The sequence below is a fragment of the Cuculus canorus genome, chromosome 3 (assembly GCF_017976375.1).
Source record: "Cuculus canorus isolate bCucCan1 chromosome 3, bCucCan1.pri, whole genome shotgun sequence".
Classification (NCBI taxonomy): domain Eukaryota; kingdom Metazoa; phylum Chordata; class Aves; order Cuculiformes; family Cuculidae; genus Cuculus; species Cuculus canorus.
This window is the reverse complement of record NC_071403.1, coordinates 55,798,562-55,819,166: the sequence shown is the minus strand read 5'-3', so window position 1 is coordinate 55,819,166 and position 20,605 is coordinate 55,798,562. Positions and strand designations below refer to the sequence as shown.

The 20,605-nt window shown below is 38.9% G+C and overlaps 2 protein-coding genes across 5 annotated transcripts in view; one reads left to right on the top strand and one right to left on the bottom strand.

Annotated features, from left to right (window-relative positions):
* PACRG (parkin coregulated) overlaps positions 1 to 19,691 on the bottom strand; it is a 232,281-nt gene extending 212,590 nt beyond the window's left edge. Inside the window, exons 1-2 of one of the 3 annotated variants that reach the window (XM_054062012.1) lie at positions 19,539 to 19,691; positions 18,795 to 18,965 (exon numbers count right to left, since the gene is read on the bottom strand). In XM_054062012.1, the coding sequence (XP_053917987.1) occupies positions 18,795 to 18,941 (147 nt within the window). In that variant the 5' untranslated portion in view covers positions 18,942 to 18,965; positions 19,539 to 19,691. The remainder of the gene's footprint in view (positions 1 to 18,794; positions 18,966 to 19,538) is intronic. The other 2 variants (XM_054062013.1, XM_054062011.1) reach the window with 2 other exon arrangements.
* A 69-nt stretch (positions 19,692 to 19,760) lies between these two features.
* The window catches only part of PRKN (parkin RBR E3 ubiquitin protein ligase), a 722,467-nt gene continuing 721,622 nt past the window's right edge, over positions 19,761 to 20,605 (top strand). The window contains exon 1 of one of the 2 annotated variants that reach the window (XM_054062010.1): positions 19,761 to 19,913. In XM_054062010.1, the coding sequence (XP_053917985.1) occupies positions 19,907 to 19,913 (7 nt within the window). In that variant the 5' untranslated portion in view covers positions 19,761 to 19,906. The remainder of the gene's footprint in view (positions 19,914 to 20,605) is intronic. The other variant, XM_054062009.1, reaches the window with a different exon arrangement.

Genomic DNA, 20,605 nt, shown 5'->3' with positions numbered 1-20,605 from the left:
TAAATACATATACTCTCCTAACTACAATATCTTTTAGAATGTTGAAAGTTGCAGGTCACAACAGCCTTATCCTCGGTGCAGTGTTTTCTTTTCCTTTCTTGCCTTAGGTCTGGCTATGCTAAGCTGTTTACGTGCACTAAGTAATCAGAAAACCATATTCAGTTTTAGAGAAAAGGGGGTTTACTTTTCTGCCAATTTAATATGCTAAAACAGCTCCTCTCAAATGCAAAAACTGCAGTCTTTCCATTCTGACCACTCTCCTGTTTGACATGAGTATCAGAAAGCAATAGAGAAGGTTAAGGATATGAAGGTTTATATGGGTGCTTTCATGAGAAGTGGACCTGAATGTCTTCAGCCTAAGAGAATCAAATCTAGACCTTCCACCTGCTAGCCAAAATCTCTAAACATTAGTTTATTATATAGAGAACAGTAACTGTGGCAGTCACACAGGGAGCAAGCCCTGACTTCATTTGTTCAAAGAATACTAGTAGCTGTTTATTCTCTGAAAAACACTTCAATTTTCTGACTTCATGTGAATGAGGGTACTTCCTTGCTCCTCTAAGCCAGAGACGATGAATCTAAGTTGACATGGTACTGTATGACACTATATGTTTCACATTTCCTATAAAACAGACATTAAGAGGCAACTCTTCAGAACAGAAGTTCCATGGACTTTTTATGGCATTTCCTCAAGATGCTATAAAGGAAGCTTAGTGACTAAGCTGCACATTCCATATTTCTCCATGAGGATCAAGCGCCTAAAATTTAGGATTACACTCTACACCCACTATTGGGATTGGCAAAGTCTCTTGGTGATTACAATGCCTAATCAAACAGCTCGTGTCTGGTTCAAGAAGCAATGCAAAACCACAGGATTTTTAAAAGAGAAATGTTATAAAACAATAATCATCACAGAGTAGATGGGCAAGGACTTTATTGTTTGGGAAGTGCAAATCAGTCATATTTCTCTGACTGGATGAGGAAAAATAAATCCCAGTAACACATCATTACAATGATATTTTATACTTGAGAATAAGTCATGTTATGCCACACAAGTTCAGAGTAAATGTTTTAGTGAACTGTGTTTTTTATGGCAGCTTTCCAAATAAAAAAGTCTATAGTAGTCAGCATCAATCTTTTATAGGTTTCCATAAATCTCTACCAGGGTTATTCCAGTTATGTTAATGATAGAACTTTAAGCAGAATGGTAACTGTGGTAGGAAAAAATCCTTCTCAACTTTCCTTTTCTTGCTTTCCTAGCTTTACTAAATTTCATAATTATGTCCTGATTTATGATTTATTCATCGACATAGCATGCATCTCGGTGTAGGATATGTAATTAGCCTTCAAGAAGCTTTCAAGAATAGATTTGTCTGCATGACTACTGTTGGAAGAAATGCTGTAAAACAGAAAGTTGGATTTAAATGTATGGAAAGTTCATTCTTTCTCATAGATAGCTAAATGAAAAACTTCAAGATCACCAAATCGAGATATTAGAGGAAGCAGAATTCACAATGAATGCATAATCTTTTTCCTGACTGACCACCTAAGAATGTCATATCAAAGGAAAAAGCTATTTGGACAATTAGGTGTTTAGGACCCTCAAAATATTAAATGCTTACAAATGTGAAAAATTTTCATTTAGTAATATTTGCAAGCAGATTTTTTCTGAATGGTTTAAAGACTATGGAATGGCAGAAAAACACTTCAGGTTTTTTGAAAACAATTATTCTTATTTAACCAAGCAGTAGCACAAACAAGCCAATGATTTGAAATTAGAGCCAGTCATACGTCTCATCCTTGGGTATGGATTCTTGTTATTGTGTAAGATGTTCACTTTTGTAACTGTCAGTAGGTCTGCAGTTTCTGGCAGTGTTCATCTGGATTCCCTAGTATTACCCTTAGTAGCTACTCTGTACTGAACTCTAATCTACAGCAGCATAAAGGTTTTTTATGTTCCTGCTTATGCTGAAACCAGACATATGCAAAGATTACAGACAAATCCTAAATATCCCAAACGATTTGTAATTTCTACCAAGATCTTTGATAATCAGGGTTCAAATGGACACCTATGATTGTATACAGCTCAGCCAGCCTCTACAAGGAAAACGAAAAGGTGCATGGGCTCAAGAGCCTACTCATATGTAGCTCAGTATGAAAAGTGAACTTGGATATTAAAGTATAAAAGCATTCTGAGAGATATAGATAGCTTTGCGTATGCACAAAAGCAGAAACGTGCAATTGATCTAATGTAGTTTTCGAAAATATCAGGTTCCATGCGTCTTTTTATTTTCTTTTTTTCACAAAACACTCCTGCAAAAGCCTTATAAATGCAAGCTTTGATGGAACTGCATAGCCACCACTTACATCCTGCAAATGCATATTACGTGATCAGCTACATGCTACTATAAAAGCACTGTAGTAGATGTATTATTTATTCATAGGCTACATTGAGTATAATTGAAATGCACATTCTGATGAAGAGGATACAATTTTATTTAAGATGTTGATTTTTCAAAAGACCTTTCAAAACATAATACCGTATTTTTACGATTAGTAGAAAAGAGCTCATTCCTTGGCAACATTTGGAGAAAATACAGACTGAAGCTCTGACATCCTACCATTTTGTAACAAAGTATTAAGCTTTAATATTAAGCTTCTTTACCCTTAGTTGCATTTTATCTTATCCACAACAGTAAGAGAAAGTTGTGCACATATGTTTACTGTTGGCTGAGTTAGGTTGGTGGCTCTCCTCTAGTTCTGAGTTGCCACACAAGCTATCATTACAATTGACAGTATGGCATTTTTATTAACAAACAAGGTAAAGGTAACAGTTTACCTGAGCAAGACAAAAAAAGGAACTTCCATTTCTATTCCAAATGGAATTATTTTCAGTTGCCTGCATAAATATCCTGGTAACGTACAACAAATTTTCAGAACAAAATACTTAAGTTCAGTCAATCTACAATGCTTGAAAACTTCCAATTTCCCTAAAATATTTTCAGGTTCTTAGAGTTAATTCTTACAAATTAATCGATAATAAAGTGTGATAGAACACTAGCTACATATCTGATTAAATGAAACCGTATTTTATAATTGGAAATACAAATTATAGTTTTTTAATAACAATTATTTTACTGATTTGGAGATAAGTTTTGAATTGCATTAGAAATTTAAGCATAAAAATAATTTATTTTTAATAAAGAACTGTCCTGGAGAGACAGGAAAACTGAAAATGACTTATCACTGGCCTTTCCCTTTACTGAAAAATTTTCTGACAACCATGCAACTCCAGAAGTCTATAAGATATGATACATCGTACGTGCAAAAAAGTTGCCTGATGATTTCTTTTTTCTTAGAATTACTATTTCAGATGAATTTAAAATGATTTTCCTCTAAATTCTGATGCAACCACATACACATTTCCTTTATGCAATGCGATTTGATTACTAGAGATAAAGCACTGATGTGAATCACAAACTGTGAAAAATGTTATTCAGTATTTCATAGAACACACTCCCTCTGCAAGAATTTAATAACAGAAGAACAACTTCAGAATGCTAGTTATTATCAGGTAATAACTTGGAGAATTAGTAACACTCGATTTCTGCCATGTAGCTCTAGGGATGCTTTGTTTAATTCATATTCACTGTAATTTGTTGCTCAATTATGCCCCCGCTCACTTGTAACTGCGGTCCTTTTGGTCCAAAGCAAGCCAAATGTCTATTGATATTGCAGAGTGACTGTCTGCAAAATAAGCTACAGAAGATAAAGAAGTTACTTTTGATGCCTATACGCTGCCACCATCTTACTATAACCACTGATAAAGTAATGAAAGACGGCTAATACGATTTCACAGTGCCAAAGTGCTATACAGAAGACTGCTACCCTCTAGATCTCATGAAGTTAGACTATTACAACAAGACTGTAACAAAAAGTCAGATTGTAATGACAGAGAAAAGTAAAGGAAGTGTAAATAAGTCCTCACTTATGCTAGCTACAGAATAAATGCTGTATTCCAACCTTTTCAACGTGCTTACTTATGTTCCTATACCTGACAGATCTTATAAAATATTAATGAAATCATGTTCAGAAAGATGACAAAAAATAAAAGGCCAATTTCCAAAATAATAAAATCAACAGAAGTCAAGACATACAATGGTACGTGAAGCTTGAAAGGTTGCATGTATAAAATAGTATGGTTGCTTTCATTAAGATGAATGAAGGAAGTACCAGAGCTACTTTCTAGAATTATCTTCCTTCTGCATCTAATAAGTAGGTCTGGTTTACCTGATGTCTAAAAAGTGAATCTTCCAGTGATGTTGGTTAATTTATTCATCTAGCTTTGTTCTAACCTAACAATACAACAGTAAATTCCGCACACATGTATTTTAATTACTATAAAATAGAATTAAAATAATCTAGCAAAGTAGCAGTTAGCCATCTCTTTTTGTCCACACAGAAAAGTTAGTCATTAACAAACTTCTTCTTCTAACTTAGATCCTGGAATTCTAAGTGAAAAATATCTAGTATTCCAATCATACAAAACTCAGAAAGCAGTTCAAACACTGCACTTAGTATTTATTACATTAGTGCTGTTAGTATGGTAAAATCTTACTTGTACTACATAACAAGAAAACGTGTAGTAAACTTTGTGTGGCCCTGTTAACGCTAATTACATTGCTGTTCCTTCTTACATCACCTAAGTGTAATGATATAATTTTTGTAATCGAAATATTCTGTAGTGAATATAAAAAGCCCTGCACATTTTCAGGACGAATAATATTAAGTTGGTGCAAAAATCATTGCTATTTTTAACCATCCACTTTAAAGCAGTCTATCTTAGCTTAGAATAAAATAAAATATGAATCAAAATAAGAACCATTGCAATTTACACCTTTTTTTGCCAACAAGAAAAAAGTCTATTTCTTCCATTATGACAGAATTCTGGAGTCCTGGAACTGATTAATTCTTTGAAGGCATTTTGAGCTGCTGCTTGGTTGCGGGAAACCTTCTTGTACAGGAAGTTGTTGAAATACTTGAAAATCTGGTAATTGGTTGAGAGACGTCTGGAGAGAAAGATGGGTGAGGTAGAGTTTCATAGCCTAGTTCATGCAGCTTCTGCAGAGTAATTTGCAAGACATGCGGTCAGGCGTTGTCATGGAGAAGAATTGGTCCTTTTTGATTGACCAGTGTTGAATGTAAATGTTGCAGTTCTTGGTCCACCTTGTGAATTTCCTGGCAATACTTCTCTGCTGTAATGGTTTTGCTAGGATTTAAGAAGTTGTATTGAATGATTTCACTTGCCAACCACCAGTGATCATAATCTTGTTTTGATGCAGCTTTGGTTTAGGAAAGTGTTTTGGTGCTTCACCTTGGTCTGGCCACTGTGCCATCAGTAGTATAGAATCCATTTTTTGTCATATGTCACAATATGATCAAGAAATGGATCAGTTTTGTTGCACAAAAGAAGTGCAGAGCAGATTTTGTAATGACAATTTTTTTTCTTTTTCGTTCAGCTTGTGAGGCATCCAGTTGTAAAGCTTTTTTGGTTTTCCATTTCGATGCAAATGTTGAACAGTTGTTGAATGGTCAACACTTAGTTCTGCAACCTCTCAAGATGTGTTGTGTAGGTTTGCTTTAATAATGACCCTCAGTTGGTTGTTGTCTGTCACAGAAGGACATCTGCAACCCTTCTCAACTTCAAGACTCTAATTTCCATGACGAAATTTTTGGAACCAGTGTTGAGCTGCACATTTGTTGACAGTCACCTGGCGGAATGCTTGGTTGATGAATATTACTAGCAGCTTCTGCTGCTTTACATCTCCTTTTGAATTCATAAAATAAAATCACTCAAACTTACTTTTTTTGTCATTAAATTGACAGCATAAAATAAAAAAGACTAAACAGTGAAAACAAAATAATTAGCATAAATAAGTAGTGTGAATTCCATGCTTCACTATATGAACACAGTTAAATGAAAATTTAACCCAAAATAAGCATCACAGTTTACAATGACAAAAATGGCAATTATTTTTTCACCAACCTAACAGATATGATACACTGATTACAGAGCAATAGTAGTAATATCAAAAAAAAAGTAAATATATAGCCTTTATATTTATCACACTGGGATAAGATATGCAATTAATCTCTTCAGGAAATGGTGGAGAACAAGAAATTCAAATTGTAGAGTATAAAAGAAGTATGTCAGTTGATTCTTATTCTCAAGGAGCAGGGAATTGATGTAGAAATTAGTTCATGCGTGGACCCATGATCTTAATGAGATGGAGACATTCATAAATGTGCAGCGTGGCACCTAATGCCATTTAGCAGTCTATATCCCCTTCACTTCAAGTGAGTTCCATGGGGAACTGACCACAAGGAAGGTAGAAAAAGGTGGGCAGGATAGCAGTTAGCCAACCATTAGTGGGTTACATGAAGCATTCTTCAGGGCTCAATACTGGGCTATTGACATCTCATTAAGAAGCTGGAGTATCAGAAGCGTCTTGAAAGGCAGGCAAAATGTGTTGACAGGAATTTCATGAAGTTCAGCAATAGCAAATGTAAATTTCTGTACTGGAACAGTTCAGGCCAGGCACTGGCTGGCTAGAAGGCAGCTTAGCAGGAAAGATCTTGGAGACCCCTGTGAGCAGTTAGTTGAACAACTGTGTACCCTTGTGGCAGAGATAAGACAACTGCATTCTGGGCTATATTAGAAGTGTTGAGGGAATTCAGCATCCCCCTTTATCTGATGCTTATAAGACCGTATTTAGAGCACAAGGTCACATTTGAGACTCCCCTGTACAAGAAAGGTATTGATATAGTGGAGCAAGACTGGTAGAAGACCACCACTATGAAAAGAGGGCTCGACTACATGACACATGAGGACAGGCTTACAGAAACAGTTTGTTCAGCCTTAAGAAAAGGAGACTTAATGGGAAACTTATTGCTGTCTTCAGATACCCATCATGAAGGCATAGTAGAGATGAGTCAGGTTCTTCACAGAGATGCACGACAAAAAGACGTGAGGCAATGGTCACAAATTGCAATAAAGGAAATTCTGACTAGACAGTAGAAAACCCTTTTTAACAACGAAGGCAGCCATTGGAAAAGGTTATCCAAAGACAACGTAGAATTGCCATGCTTGAAGACAGTCAAAGCCCAGATGGACAAAGGCCTGAGCAACCTAACGTAACCTGAACCTAAATCACATTTATTAAACCAACATGAAAACCTAAGTGCTAATGCCCAGGCTGAAAAAACTCCCCTTAGTCTGAATGTCATGTCCAGCTACTGCATAATATAGCTTTTTATTCTTGGGAAAAAGTGTCATAAAAATAATTAAAAAAACTAAATCAACATACTCCTCTACCGAATTTGAAGTCTCTGCCAATGACCTAAACCTCTTGCAGTTGGGCTTTCAGACTTGCTAACAGCTTTCAGAATGCATTAGTCTTGCTTCCGAACTATTTCCTCTCTGGCACAGCTAAGAGGAAGATATCCATGCTTTCTTCATTAAACCTATATCAGCAGCATTTGACACTGTAGATCAGCATGTGCTGCTGGCTTGCCTGGAAGACAGACAGAAATGAATCAGTCACCCTGAACTGGATAGGTCAATTCCTATCAGTCAGCTTCAGGACAATTCTGATGTGTGGCTTCTTACCAGCCCTGAAACCCTTTACTTGTGTGTAATGCTATGAGGATTAGTTCTGCTTCTTGTTTTGCTTAGCACAAAACTTTATAAGAGATCTTGAGACAACACACTTCTTCAGTGGCAAGAGAAGCTAGCCGATTCCTTATTTGATTTCATTTCTGCAAACACAGAGGGACCGTAGACCTAAAGTCCTTGTGAAAAACTGGGATATATTGCTAAAAAATGTCTGGAATGAGAGAAAGAAGGGTGCAGTAGTGGGAAAAAAAGAAAATTAGACAATACTCAGGGCCAAACACTGCTGAGAGATTTGATGAGGTATTTGTACATCTTCTTTGTGCCTTTGCTGGAAAGGCAATGGTTTATCAGGAACATTAGTACACTCTGAATGACATAAGGAAGATTGAAGACCTAGCCAAAAGTGAGTTACTTAGGCTCTCCTGAATCTTCACTGAGCATCAATCCACAAACAGTGCCACTAGCCAAACATACATATATGCTCTCACTATCTGTACTTTCGTACCTTCCAGTTGTATATTTATTTTATTATTTACATGTTCACTTTAAGTCTGGAATATTGCAAATGCTGTAGCTGAGGATGACACAAATGACTCAAAAAAATCAGTTTGGTCTATCATTCTAAAGTTCTTTATAACATAATTCAAAAACTTACGTGTTTAAAGGATAAGCATGTATATTTTACAAGGCCTTCCACAATAGGCACCTAGAGTTTTGCTCAGTAGGTTCATTTAAATCTTAAAAAACCCCCCTTATTTAAGGGGAAATAGGAAGATTTCATCTTTTTTACATTCCATTAAGGGTTTTGTACACAAATTCTAAAAATATCCTACTCAAGTCTTTAGCAAAAGTACGCTTTTTTCCAGGTTAACAATTATATTGTGACAGCTGAATTTTGGTTGCATAGAAAAAACATAGGGCACATGGCAGAAAAAAAAAAAACCAGATCACAAAAACGGACTTATTGATACCTGTTCCATATTCTATGATCTTCACAGACAAAGTCCTCATCTATCAGTTTCTTTTCAGTTTCTGGTAGCCCACAGAAAGCATATCTAGTCATTAAAAAGTAAGGTTTTAGTGTAGGATGTGAATCTACTTAGAACACTAAATAAGAATAAAAAAAGGTTTATCAAATTCTAGCTGTCAGTATCAGTGAAATATGCATACATGTCTGCCTAAATAGTTTTAGCTAAAAATATATCCAATACAGAACAGTAATGCCAAGTTAAATCATTAACAAGAGAGCAGTAAGGAAAGCCAGGTTATTATTTATTTTTTCTACAGATTTAAATATGGACCACCAGTCTTCTCTAAGTAAGTACACAATTAAAAGCCTCGAAAGAGAAAACTTGGATTACCCCTAATTTTATGCAACAAAACTTAAAATCAAAGGAAACTAATCCAAATCTCTTGGACCTTTTTAGAATACCTCTAAAATATTAGAAGATTGGGGCTGCAGTGGCTGCGCTCAAGGACGCTCATGGGAGTGGAAGCATGCGCAGGGACATGCACTGGCCTGCCATGTGTGGCCTTGTACAAGCCTTTGTGCGCTTTGCACAGGTCCTTGCACTCTCACTCCCTTCCAGGGATGATCTGTGCATGGGGACTCGCATGCTCAAATATTAAAAAACAAAGGTAGGAAATAATATTTCACTCAACACTGGCTTAATAATACAGCTGTCATTAAGACAAATCTTACATGGAAATAACAGAAAAGAAATCCTATCTGAACAATCATTGAAAGAATGAAAGATCTGCTAAACTTTAGAAGACAATTCCTAGTGATAGTTTCAGGAACACACAGGTAAGTCCAAGAAATGTATGCAGAAGTAGATCTTCCTTTCATATTATGAGATGCACAGTGAGAGAAACATAATAAAAATGTCCATGTGATGATGGCAAACCTAATGGATGTCTTAAGCACACAAGACAGGCAAGACATTATTGTACCCTTTAAGTCAGATTGACATCATTTTTTGTACAGAATACTATGTATTGCCTACCAACTACACACAAAAATCTCAGTAATATGCTTATGTCTAATGAAATAGGCATCAAAACATAAGTATAAAATCGTATTCTTCCTCCAAATGATCGTTACACAGGAACTTAACAGTATGCTACTCTTTCTTCAAGGCATTCAAGAATTTTCATTTCACACTCATTTCTGCAGGGTATTTTATAACGTGTTCTAACTTCATCACACACTGTATAGAACTTTCGTACTTACTGCAGCATACAATTGTTTACTTTAGACAAGCTATATGAAATCTTCCACCCTCTCATCCCCCACAAAAAATCCTAATCTGATCTTAAACAAGCTAATGATATTAGCTTTCAATCAAGGCAGAACATGCTATCCACACACTTCTTTTACCAAAGTGAAAACAAATCTATACTTACTCTTGCTATCAAGTTCCTGACATTGTCCTTTACAAAAACATGGATGAAGAGCAATTTTTTTAAAAATAGAGAAATTTTTCTTCAAACGAAAGCATGCAAATTATTAAATGTACATTACGAATACCATCACAAATGTATGAAAAGCTATGTGTTTACTATCTTATTATAATTCAGACAGGTTTTATTATCTCATTAAAATCCTGTTTTGTCAAGTAAGTGGCCCAACTGAAGTTTCTTGAAGGTCTATTTGACTCTAGAATTACACTGCTCTCTGGAGCAACCCCTTTACTTACATGTATCCGTGCTACTTACACCCATCAAGGACCAAAATTTGCAACAATAACAAGCATATTTGCACCCACAGTCAGAGAATAACTATTATATTAAACCTAAGACTTCCGTAACACAGCCTTCAGTACAACATGACCATACACTGGAACTCTGCAACTTCATCTCATTTTATCTGACATGTATTTTGGCTACAAAAGGCACTTATCAGACAAAAGGTAACTTTTCCAGCAAAATTTATGAAAGTATGCTATCAAAATAAGAAGCTATACCAAACTGCTTATATGAATGTCAAGTATATCAATTGTTGCTGGGAAGAACCACATTCTTTCACAGCATTTTTTCTATCGCATTGTCTAGAAATTTTACCAATGTACCAACACCATTGCTTGCTACTATTTTTTGGCTTTGCAGTAGTTGTCATTGCAGAATGGTTAACAAAACTTTATGAAAAAAAACAAAACCTCCCTGATCCATTCAAAGCCTTGCCAGATTGTTTCAGTTAAACATAGACCAGGCTTATATATTAACTGGAAGGATCAGATAGGAAAGAAAACTTCAGTTTCCCTGGTATGGACTTCAGCCCTCTGCCTGTAACAAGGCAAACACATCAGTTTGGTAAGCACAGCCATAGCAAAAATCATATTGGGTTAGTGATCACCCAGGTCACCACTTTCAGTAGTTAATGCGCCCCAGGATACCATTGGTCTTCTTGGCCTTGAGAGCACATTGCTGGCTCATGTTTAGCTTGCCATCCACCAGGACTCCCAGGTCCTTCTCCACTGAGCTGCTTTACAGCAGTTTAACCTCTAACCTATATTGGCGCGCAGGGTTATTCCTCACAAGGTGTAGGACTCTACACTTGCCTCTGATGAACTTCATTATGTTCCTTTCTGTCCATCTTTCCAGCCTGCCCAAGTCTTGCTGAAAGGCAGCACAGCCTTCTAGTCCGTCAGCCACTCATCCTAGTTTTGCATTATCAGCAAGCTTGCTGAGGGTACACTTAGTCTCCTCATCCAAGTCAAAGATGAATATGTTGAATAAGACTAGGCCCACTACTGGGCCTACTACCTGGGGAAGACTGCTAGTTACAGGCCTCCAACTAGACACTCCACCACTGATCACAACTTTCTGAGCTCTGCCATCCAGGCAGTTCTCAATACACTTCATTGTCCACTATCACTTCCTAAGCACTACACACACTTCCTAAGCTTACCTATGAGGATGTTATGGGAGACAGTGTCAAAAGCCTTTCAGAAGTCAAGGTAGACAACATCCAATGCTCTCCCCTCAGCCAGTTATGCCATCATAGAAGGCTATCAAAATGGTTAATGAAGACTTCCTTTTGGCGATCCATGTTGACCACTCACGATAATCTTTTCCTCAAGATGCTTGGACATGACATCCAGAATGAGCTGTTTCATCACCTTTCCAGGGATGGAGGTGAGCCTGACTGGCCTGTAGTTTCCTAGGTCCTCCTTCTTGCCCTTTTGGAAGATTGAAGTGACACTGGCTTCCAGTGCCAGTCCTCAGGCACCTCTTGTGTTCTCCGTGGTCCTTCAAAGGTAATGGAGAGTGGCTTAGCAATAACATCTGCCAGCTCTCTCAGCACTCATGTGTGCAACCCATCAGGGACTATGGATTGTGAGTTTGCCTAAATGTTCTCTAACCAGAACCTACTCAGCCAAGGGAGAGTCCTCCTTTCTCCAGACTTTCTCTCTTTACTCTAGGGTCTGGTATTCTTGAGGGTCAGTCTTAGCAGCAAAGACTGAAGCATTCAGTAACTCCACCTTTTCTGTATCCTCCATCAGCAGGGCACTGACCTCATTCAGCAAGTGCAGCAGATTTTCCCTAGCCTTCCTTTTGCTGATGATTTACTTGAAGAAGTCCTCCTTGATGTCCTTGACATCCCTTGCCAGACTGAATTCCAAGTGGGCCTTAGACTTCCTCATTGCACCTCTGCATACTCTCACAGTGTTCATATATTCCTCCCATGTGGCCAGTCCCACATTCTGTAAACTTCCTTCTTCCATTTGAATTATTCCAGAAGCTCCTTGCTCACGCATGCAGGTCTCCTGCCTCCTTTGGTTGATCCCTTACTCCTAGGGATGCACTGATAATAAGCTCTTGGAGGAAGTTCTTGAATATTAACCAGCTCTCTTGGAGCCCTCTATCTTCTAGTGTCCTAACCCACGGGATTCTTCCGAGTAAGTCTTTGAAGAGGCTAAAGTTAATTATCCTGAAGTCCAGTTTTGTAATTCTGCTTATTGCCCTGCTTCTCTCATGCAGGATCCTGAACTCTACCATCTCATGGTCACTGTAGCCAAAATTGTCCCCAGATTTCACAACCCCAACCAGACCTTCTTTGTTCAGTATTTCAAACACATTTTCTTTTCGCTAGCTCTAGAGGCATGCCCAGCTGCACGTGGGAAATGCTGACTGTTTAAAATCTTGTTCTAAGACTACTCTTAACTCTTATTATTAACTCTTTTATTAACTCTTTTCTAATACTTTGCTCTGAATTGGTCACTTGGAGTCAAACATTTGAAAACTGAAAAATGTTCCATTCATTCAGTGAAACAACAGATGAAGATATGCACATAGATTAGTTCAGGATTTTAACTTGCATGATATCTGTAAAAATGACCTATTCTCTCATTTACTTAAAAAAAAAAATTTAGTCTGGCATTTGCTAGTTTACACTAGCTTCAGTTTACAAAGTTTAAAATAGTTTATTTCCAACGGAAGAATTGACACAATTTAACCAACTATCTTTGTCTCCAGTTAGAATATTTATACCTTAATTCAGAAAAACTGATTAGTAGAGGACTCTTGAAACAACAGTCCCAAAGTTTTAAAATCAATTTACACTTACCTCCTGTATGTACAAAATTTAAACCCTTCCAAGGTCTTTTTCTCTGTCAAATACCATGAATCAAATGAATTGATGTAGGACTACAAGAAATGTCAATCAAAAATATGAAATGGAGTTTAACTATCAATTTATTATCTATCTTAAGTCATATGACTGAATTATAAAAAAAAATTAATGGAGATTCTAGTGTGTAACAGATTTTCATATATAAAACAGCATGATTTCTTCATGCTTGAGGATATTAATCTTATCATCTTAACACTGCAACTATGAACAATATCAAACTTCTTCCACATTTGCAAAAATTAAGGGCTGTGTTTAAAATCTTTTAAAATAACAACAGCAGTAAGATTAAGCCATGTAAGTAATAGCTAGAAACATAATATGAAATATATGCTTTTAGAAGATATTATAGTCTCAGGCATTAGGATTCTTCCTGCTTCTACATTATACTATGTGCTTTTACATTACACTATCAATGTGGTCATTACAGTAGGAACAAGCACAGAATTGGAAAGGAACATAACTTCATGAGGGGAAATAAAAACTTGACACCGAAGCTTTTCATGTTTGGGTTTAATGCAACTGAAGTGCCTTATCAATGCAGTTGCATCACTGTGTGCGTTGGCACAAAGCAGAAGGTAAAACTATGCAGCAGAAGCAGGCAAGGCAAAAAAAAGAGCCGAGCTGCTTTTAATCTAGGTTTAAACAGGACCCCAGCCTAGTTCACCAAACAGCCATGCATAAGTTTACATTGCACAGAGAATAAACATGAAAATGACACCTTTCAATTATGACGCAAATTTATGCTGCTTTAAATGCTCGTGGAATTACTCTGCTAGAACTCAGCTTCATAACTCATTTAAAAAGAATTAAGACTGCAATGTTGCTAAGAGGGACATTCCCAACCACACAGCTTGTGCTGACAACATGTTCCTGTTTCCCCTTCTCCTTGCATGTTAACTTAACAGTTGTTATAGCTGAACCAACCTCCTCTGTAGTCTCAAGAAACACCAATGTAAATGCCAAAGGGGAGATGGAAGCATGTAGTCAGGATGGGGAGGAGGGCAGGGCAGGGCAGGGCAGAGCAGCCAGGTGGTAGGAAGAGCTTTACTTGCTTCATGCCCAAAGACTGAAGTTCAACACTGTTAGCTTAAGAAGGCTAGAGTATTTTCAGCAGGATCAGTTCCTCCATCAGCCAGCATTGTATAAAAACAGGCACAATAAGGGACAGCAGTAATAAAGACCCTGAAAGAGGAATAAGATAGGACTGCCCTTCAGAGCACTGACAGTTTAAATTGACTCAATGTTCACTAAAGTCTACTTGTAGATTATACAAAATTGCTATTGTTAAGCTGAAGCAGTTCCTCCAAAATGGATGCACTTCTGCCCAATAAAACTATCCCTTTAACTTGACATCTACCTCACCCAAAACATACTGCCTTTTCCAGTAAGTTAGCTATTATAATAGAAAGTTAAAACTTTTTTCTTGAAAGCAATGCTTTCCTGTAGACTTAAAATCTGATTGGAAACTGTTACTGCTATGCAGTACATAACAAAAGTAGTTTTAGTTACACAGCAAGGATGAACATAAATAGAATATCAAATTGCAAGTTTCAGAATGTAAACAAATCACATTATTACTATGGTTAAAATGAAATCCTTTCTATGAGTTATTACTAAAGTGTAAAGGGTAAGAAAGTCCTTCATAGCGCACACTACTGATAATGGCTTGAAAGAGGAGTTCAAACAATAGAGACTGAGAACTCATTCCAGTACATACAGACTGTAGAGTCCTAAATGAGGAACAGAAGGATGAAAATCCAGAACTGCAACCTCAATAATCTTTTTCTGCTTATAAGCAGTTACACTTCTTTTAGGAGATCGGAACAGTACTTTTTCACATAAGTAAGACTCTTTCAGGTTGAGTAGCTCTGCAACAAAACAATTTTTAGCATCACTCTCTTTCTAAGGCCATTTACTAGACATTCTCACTTTATCCCTTACGCATAGGCTGGATGTGGGCCATTACTAGCAGGAGTTTCTGACTGCTTTCATGAAACATATCTCGGTGTAATAGTGATATCTGCTATATAAAACCTAGTGGTTTACACACTAATCCAGAAAGAAAATCTGAAATCAGTACTCTGGCCCAAGGAATTCAAATTCATATGCTGCAGAAGGATACTTCAACTCACCTGGCAATACTGTTACTAAAGGAGGAACAGTAGACGAAAGATAAACTCCTCTTTTCCTGCTGAAGAACTACTGTTTTGTAGTAAGGAATTCAAGGTTCAGGAAAAACTGAAATGAAACCCCATTCTTTCATATCTTTATTGGCTCAGCACAAAAACATCGGATCCATTCTAGCAGGCAGTGATGGACATAAAATGCCAAAACCCAAAGCTTCCAAAGCTCCTGCATGAATGATATATGCATGAAAATATATTGTCTAGCAAGTTTCCTACCTTGCCACTTTCTAGCCCTATGAAGCCTAACTCTTTGCAGTATAGTAACAGCACTTTGATAGGGCATGTGGAGATTTTTCCCTCTGCTATCTTTTTCAGCTTAGTAATCTTGTAACTTGTTGGTTAAGAATCTTTCAAAACTTAGGAGACAAACTGCAATTCCTTTTCTATAGTTCCCTCTAAATAATAAAATTAACTCTCTCCTAGAAAAAGCGCTTTTACCAATAGTTTATTACAGAAAAATGGGACACTGGCTGTCCACATTCACGTGCAGATCTTTTTCTACCTATTAGGCTGTATATTAACCTTTAATTATACTCCTAATTCTACCCATGCAGTACATGTGAATTATGAACACATAACATGGCATTCTTGATTCCACTTGGAGGACAAAATAATGAAAACATAAAATGTCACAGTATCTAGCTTGTTAGTGTAGAAGACCTTGATTGGTTAATCTAAACTGCTATATGAATTTACAGTTTTGGAATAACACAAACCAGAACACTTTCTTCAGTTCAGGAACAATTTTTTTTGTGAATATTTATTAAGTAATGTATTTCAATAAGTAAATTTTAGGTTTAGCCAGAGCTGAGATAAGTCTTGAATATTGTATGTGCTTAACTTCTGTACTTAATACTGGCTGTGAAAGCAGACTTAGGACAAAAAATGTTTATCTAGCAACTTTCATGAAAAAGGTTCATAAAACACTCTTTGCACTAGCAACATCAAAGAACTCTGGAACCTTTCCTACAATATTTACATTCATGTAAGCATCACAGTAATCTGTTAGACTCTACGCTTAGAGTATAAGTCACACTGTATGCTTCCACCAAAGGCTTTTAATCTGTACCTAGTTGTTTGACCTGGAGAAGCTGAACACATTGCTGAGAACCCTGTGCCTTGTCATGCTGTTAATGAAAAGAATTACCGTATCCTAACCATATTTGCCTGCTGTGCTTTCAATGCTCAGTCAACTCCTAAGCCCTCCATGAGAACTTCATTGATGATGTCAACCTCTGACAAGTGACTAATGTATCTGAAGCTCCATTTAACCATTTGTTGGAAAAGAGAAAAGGGACACCCACTTCTGCACAGACAGAGTGGCAGTGAGATATTCCTTATTCTGTCCTGATTTTTTTGCACACTGACCCCCAGGGAAATTATTTTAGTGGCTGCCCGTCCTCACTTAGAGCTTTTGCAAAATACAGCCCTGGCACTATGAATCTCCTAGAATATCTGGCAGTTTCATCATTTTCTAGCCACTTAAAGCAGAAGCTGCAGAGTGGGTCAGAACACTGTTAGCCCTAGCTCTGACAGGGCACCGAGAAGGCAGGGGGACAGGCAGGCAGGGCAGCCATGAAACAGGTTGCCCAGAGAGGTCAGCAAATCTTTGATGATGTTGGAAGGTTTTACAGCTTAGCCAGGGAAACCCATGATTGACCTAATCTAATGCTAATGACAGGCCCACTTCAAATGAGACACCGGGTCAGATAATCTCCAGAGGTCCATTCCAAACCCTACAATTTCTATGATTCAATGAATAGTTGCTGCTTAATGACAGGACCACATGATTTAACATTAACATAATGTTCAGTTAGAATTGCAGCCATAAAAGTTCAAACCCTATAAATATTTAAAAGGAAACTTAAATTCTGATGAAACTTATAGTTAGTTATGTTCACAAGTCAAAGCTCCTTTTTAAAAAAAATTAAGTATACATTTCTCAAACTCTGTTGAAACTGCTGGATTCTTCCAGACAAAATCAAGCGTTTTTTAACACATCAAAGTCTAAACAAATACGTGCACATAGTCATTACTTCAATTTTGTCCAGAGAACAGGAAACATCTCTTAAAAATTAATCCTTAGAGTTGCTTAAGTGTTTTACAGTCTATTTCACACATCTCTAGAATTAATATCAAACAAAGCAAAAAATCTGTACAACAAGATGGTTTTTGGCTGGTTTTGCCTCATATCCTTGTCATTAAAGTGAAAGACATCCTATTTTTACTAATAATGAGAATTTTTTTAATGTACACAATTTCTACTCCAATTAAAATTTGTTTAAAGATGGACTTGTTTGCGATTTTAAGAGGATGTTCTCACAGATAACAAGTCCAGAGAGACTGCAACAGGAAGACTGTTTCAGCAAAACAAGGGTAATAATGTATTTCATAAGTTTTGTCAGAAGAATATATAAAATTTAAAAAAGCTTGAGAACCTAAGACTTTGCTAACATCTTGAATTGCGTCCAAATAAAGAAAAATCCAATTTAGAAGTTTAAGCACAGATCTTTGCTCACATTAGCTCATCCAATTCCATGTTGAACATTTGCACTCTTTGTCAGCTGAAGCTTTTTTTATTCCTAAAACCTGACAAAAGTAGATAAATAAAACAATATAATTGTTATATATAATTTGAAAGGCCTTTATCCTAGTATGGTCACCCACTTACCTGGAAATTCAATAGAAATTGGAATTGTTACTGAAAGTGAAGTTTGCTTGATCAACTCCTCTTCATCTTTGAACTGAGATGGTGAACTAATATTTGTTTCCGGGTCAATATTCTCCTGTACCATGTGAAAGCTTTTTATTATTTTTTAAGTTTATTTTAAAAATGAATGTGTTTGCTAGGTTTTTGCCATTCTATATGACATTCACATCAAATTTATGCCACTGTGCTAGTATATGAAAACACTTTCAAGTAATATTTCAAAAATGATCCTACAGTATCATTTGACAGCATTTTGCTAAATGTGAGGTAGTAAGTGTTACACAGAGTTCTACAGGATGACAGTTTAATAGAACATCCATCACCAACACAAAACAATACATGAAAATCGTGGTACCAAAGCAATACACTTGGAGGTGAAGCACCACAGTTTCCATAGGCTCAGACAGTTACCTAACAATAATACTTCTGTAAAGCTCGAAGGTAACTTCAACAACCAGCACACTGCAGATAGTTATAGCAACTCACACACCTATCTGATGTGCTTTATCCCTAGCTCCAAGTTGCTATGTTTCCTGGGCGTGTGAGAGTAAATTAACTAGCAACACCTCTATACTAGCAGCAACATACCACTGTGTTTTTCATCATGGCTCTAACAGTGAATCCGTCGCAGATCTGCTGGTTGCCTGTCTTCTCATGCTGGGGGGACCTGTCACCTATGGATTTCGAGGGGCTTGAGCCCACTTTCTTCATTACTTTGTCCCCACCACCATCCATAATGGACAAGAAGGAAAATGCAGACTGGAAAAAACAAGCAAGCATCAGCGCCCCATTCTCAGCAAGTGAAGAAAACACAGTAGGTTCACCTCTGTGCTCTTCTCAGCCAGCGACAACCCCTCCGCACTTTCCCTGCCCCTTGTGCCCCCCTCCTCCCCTCCTACACCCCAGCTTGTCGCCCCTCTCCCCACTGTTTTCATTCATCCCTGGAAGTGTTCAAGGCCAGGTTGAATGGGGCCTTGGGCAGCCTGGTCTGGTGGGAGGTGTCCCTGCCCATGGCAGGGGGGCTGGAACTGCATGATCTTTAAGGTCCCTTCCAACCTGAACTATTCCATGATTCTATGATCCCGACTCCTTCAGCACCACCCGATCTTCCTGCCCTCTCTCCTGCACTCTGGGACCTTTCCCAGCTCGTCCTCCCTCTTTCTTCTCTTCCCATTCCTCCATCCCGACCTCTTCATCACCACCTGCTCCTCCTGCCCCCCCTCCCTGAGACCTTTTCCCATCCCGCTGCCCCTTTGTACACCCCAGCTCGTCCTCCTTCCCCACTCCTGCACCCCGACCCCTCCATCCACCCCCGCCCTCCCCGCTTCTCACCCCCTGAGCCGCCCGCCAAGGTCCCACGGCGCGGACCGCCGAGAAGAGCGGGGCGGGCGCCCGCGTCCCCGGCCGTCGCTAGGCAACGCGCGTCAACAATCCACCGCCTATGCCGGTCACGTGCGCGGTCGGGGTGGGGAGGAAGGGAGTAAGAGGTCACGTGAGGAGGGCTGAACGAGGGGGTGTGGGGCATGCCTGAAAAGGTCAGAACTACATTACCCAGGCGCCCCCGTGACCTTCCCTGAGGCGCGTGCGCACTCGCACCCGCAGTCGCGCGGCCCTGAGGGCTGCTGGGCAAGTGCTCGAGTGCCGGGTGCGGCCGGCACGAGAGCGCGCTTCCCTTTTCCCCTCCCCTCCTCTCCGCCGCCATGATAGGTGAGTGAGCGAGCCCGGATGCGGATCCGCCCTTTCCTGCCCGCCCCTCCGCTGCTGTTGTTGCTGTGGTGGTGGCTGCCGCTCCATCGGCTCCGGCGCGGCGCGGGCTGGCGCCGCTCCCCTCGGGCTCCGGCACGCGCTGCGTGTGGCGGCGGAGCCCGGGGCGGGCGATGTCTCGCGCTGCGGGGGGGACCGGGGCGGGGCGGGGCGGTGCCGCGCATGAAGGCGTCGAGGGGGCACTTTGGGGCCCCTCAACTAAACGAAAGATATTGACCATATCCAGGGGAGGGCGAGGAAGCTGGTGGCAGATCTAGAGCACGAGTCTTGCGAGGGGCGGCTGAGGGAACTGGAGTTGTTCAGCCTAGACTAAGAGGCTGAGGGGAGGCCTTATTGCTCTTTACAGCGCCTTGGAAGGAGGGTGTACGAGGCGGGTGTTGGTGTCTTCTCCCAGGTGATAGGATGAGAGAGAATGGCCTCAAGTTGCACCAGTGTAGGTTCAAATTAGACATTAGGAAACATTTCATCTCTGAAAGCTTATCAGGCACTGGCAGAGGATGCCCAGGGAGGTTGCTGAGTCATTATTCCTAGAGGGATATAAAAGACTAGATGAAGTACTCGGAGATATGGTTTAGTAGTGACAGGTATGGTTGGACTTGATCCCAAAGGTCTTTTCCAACCAAGTGATTTGAGGA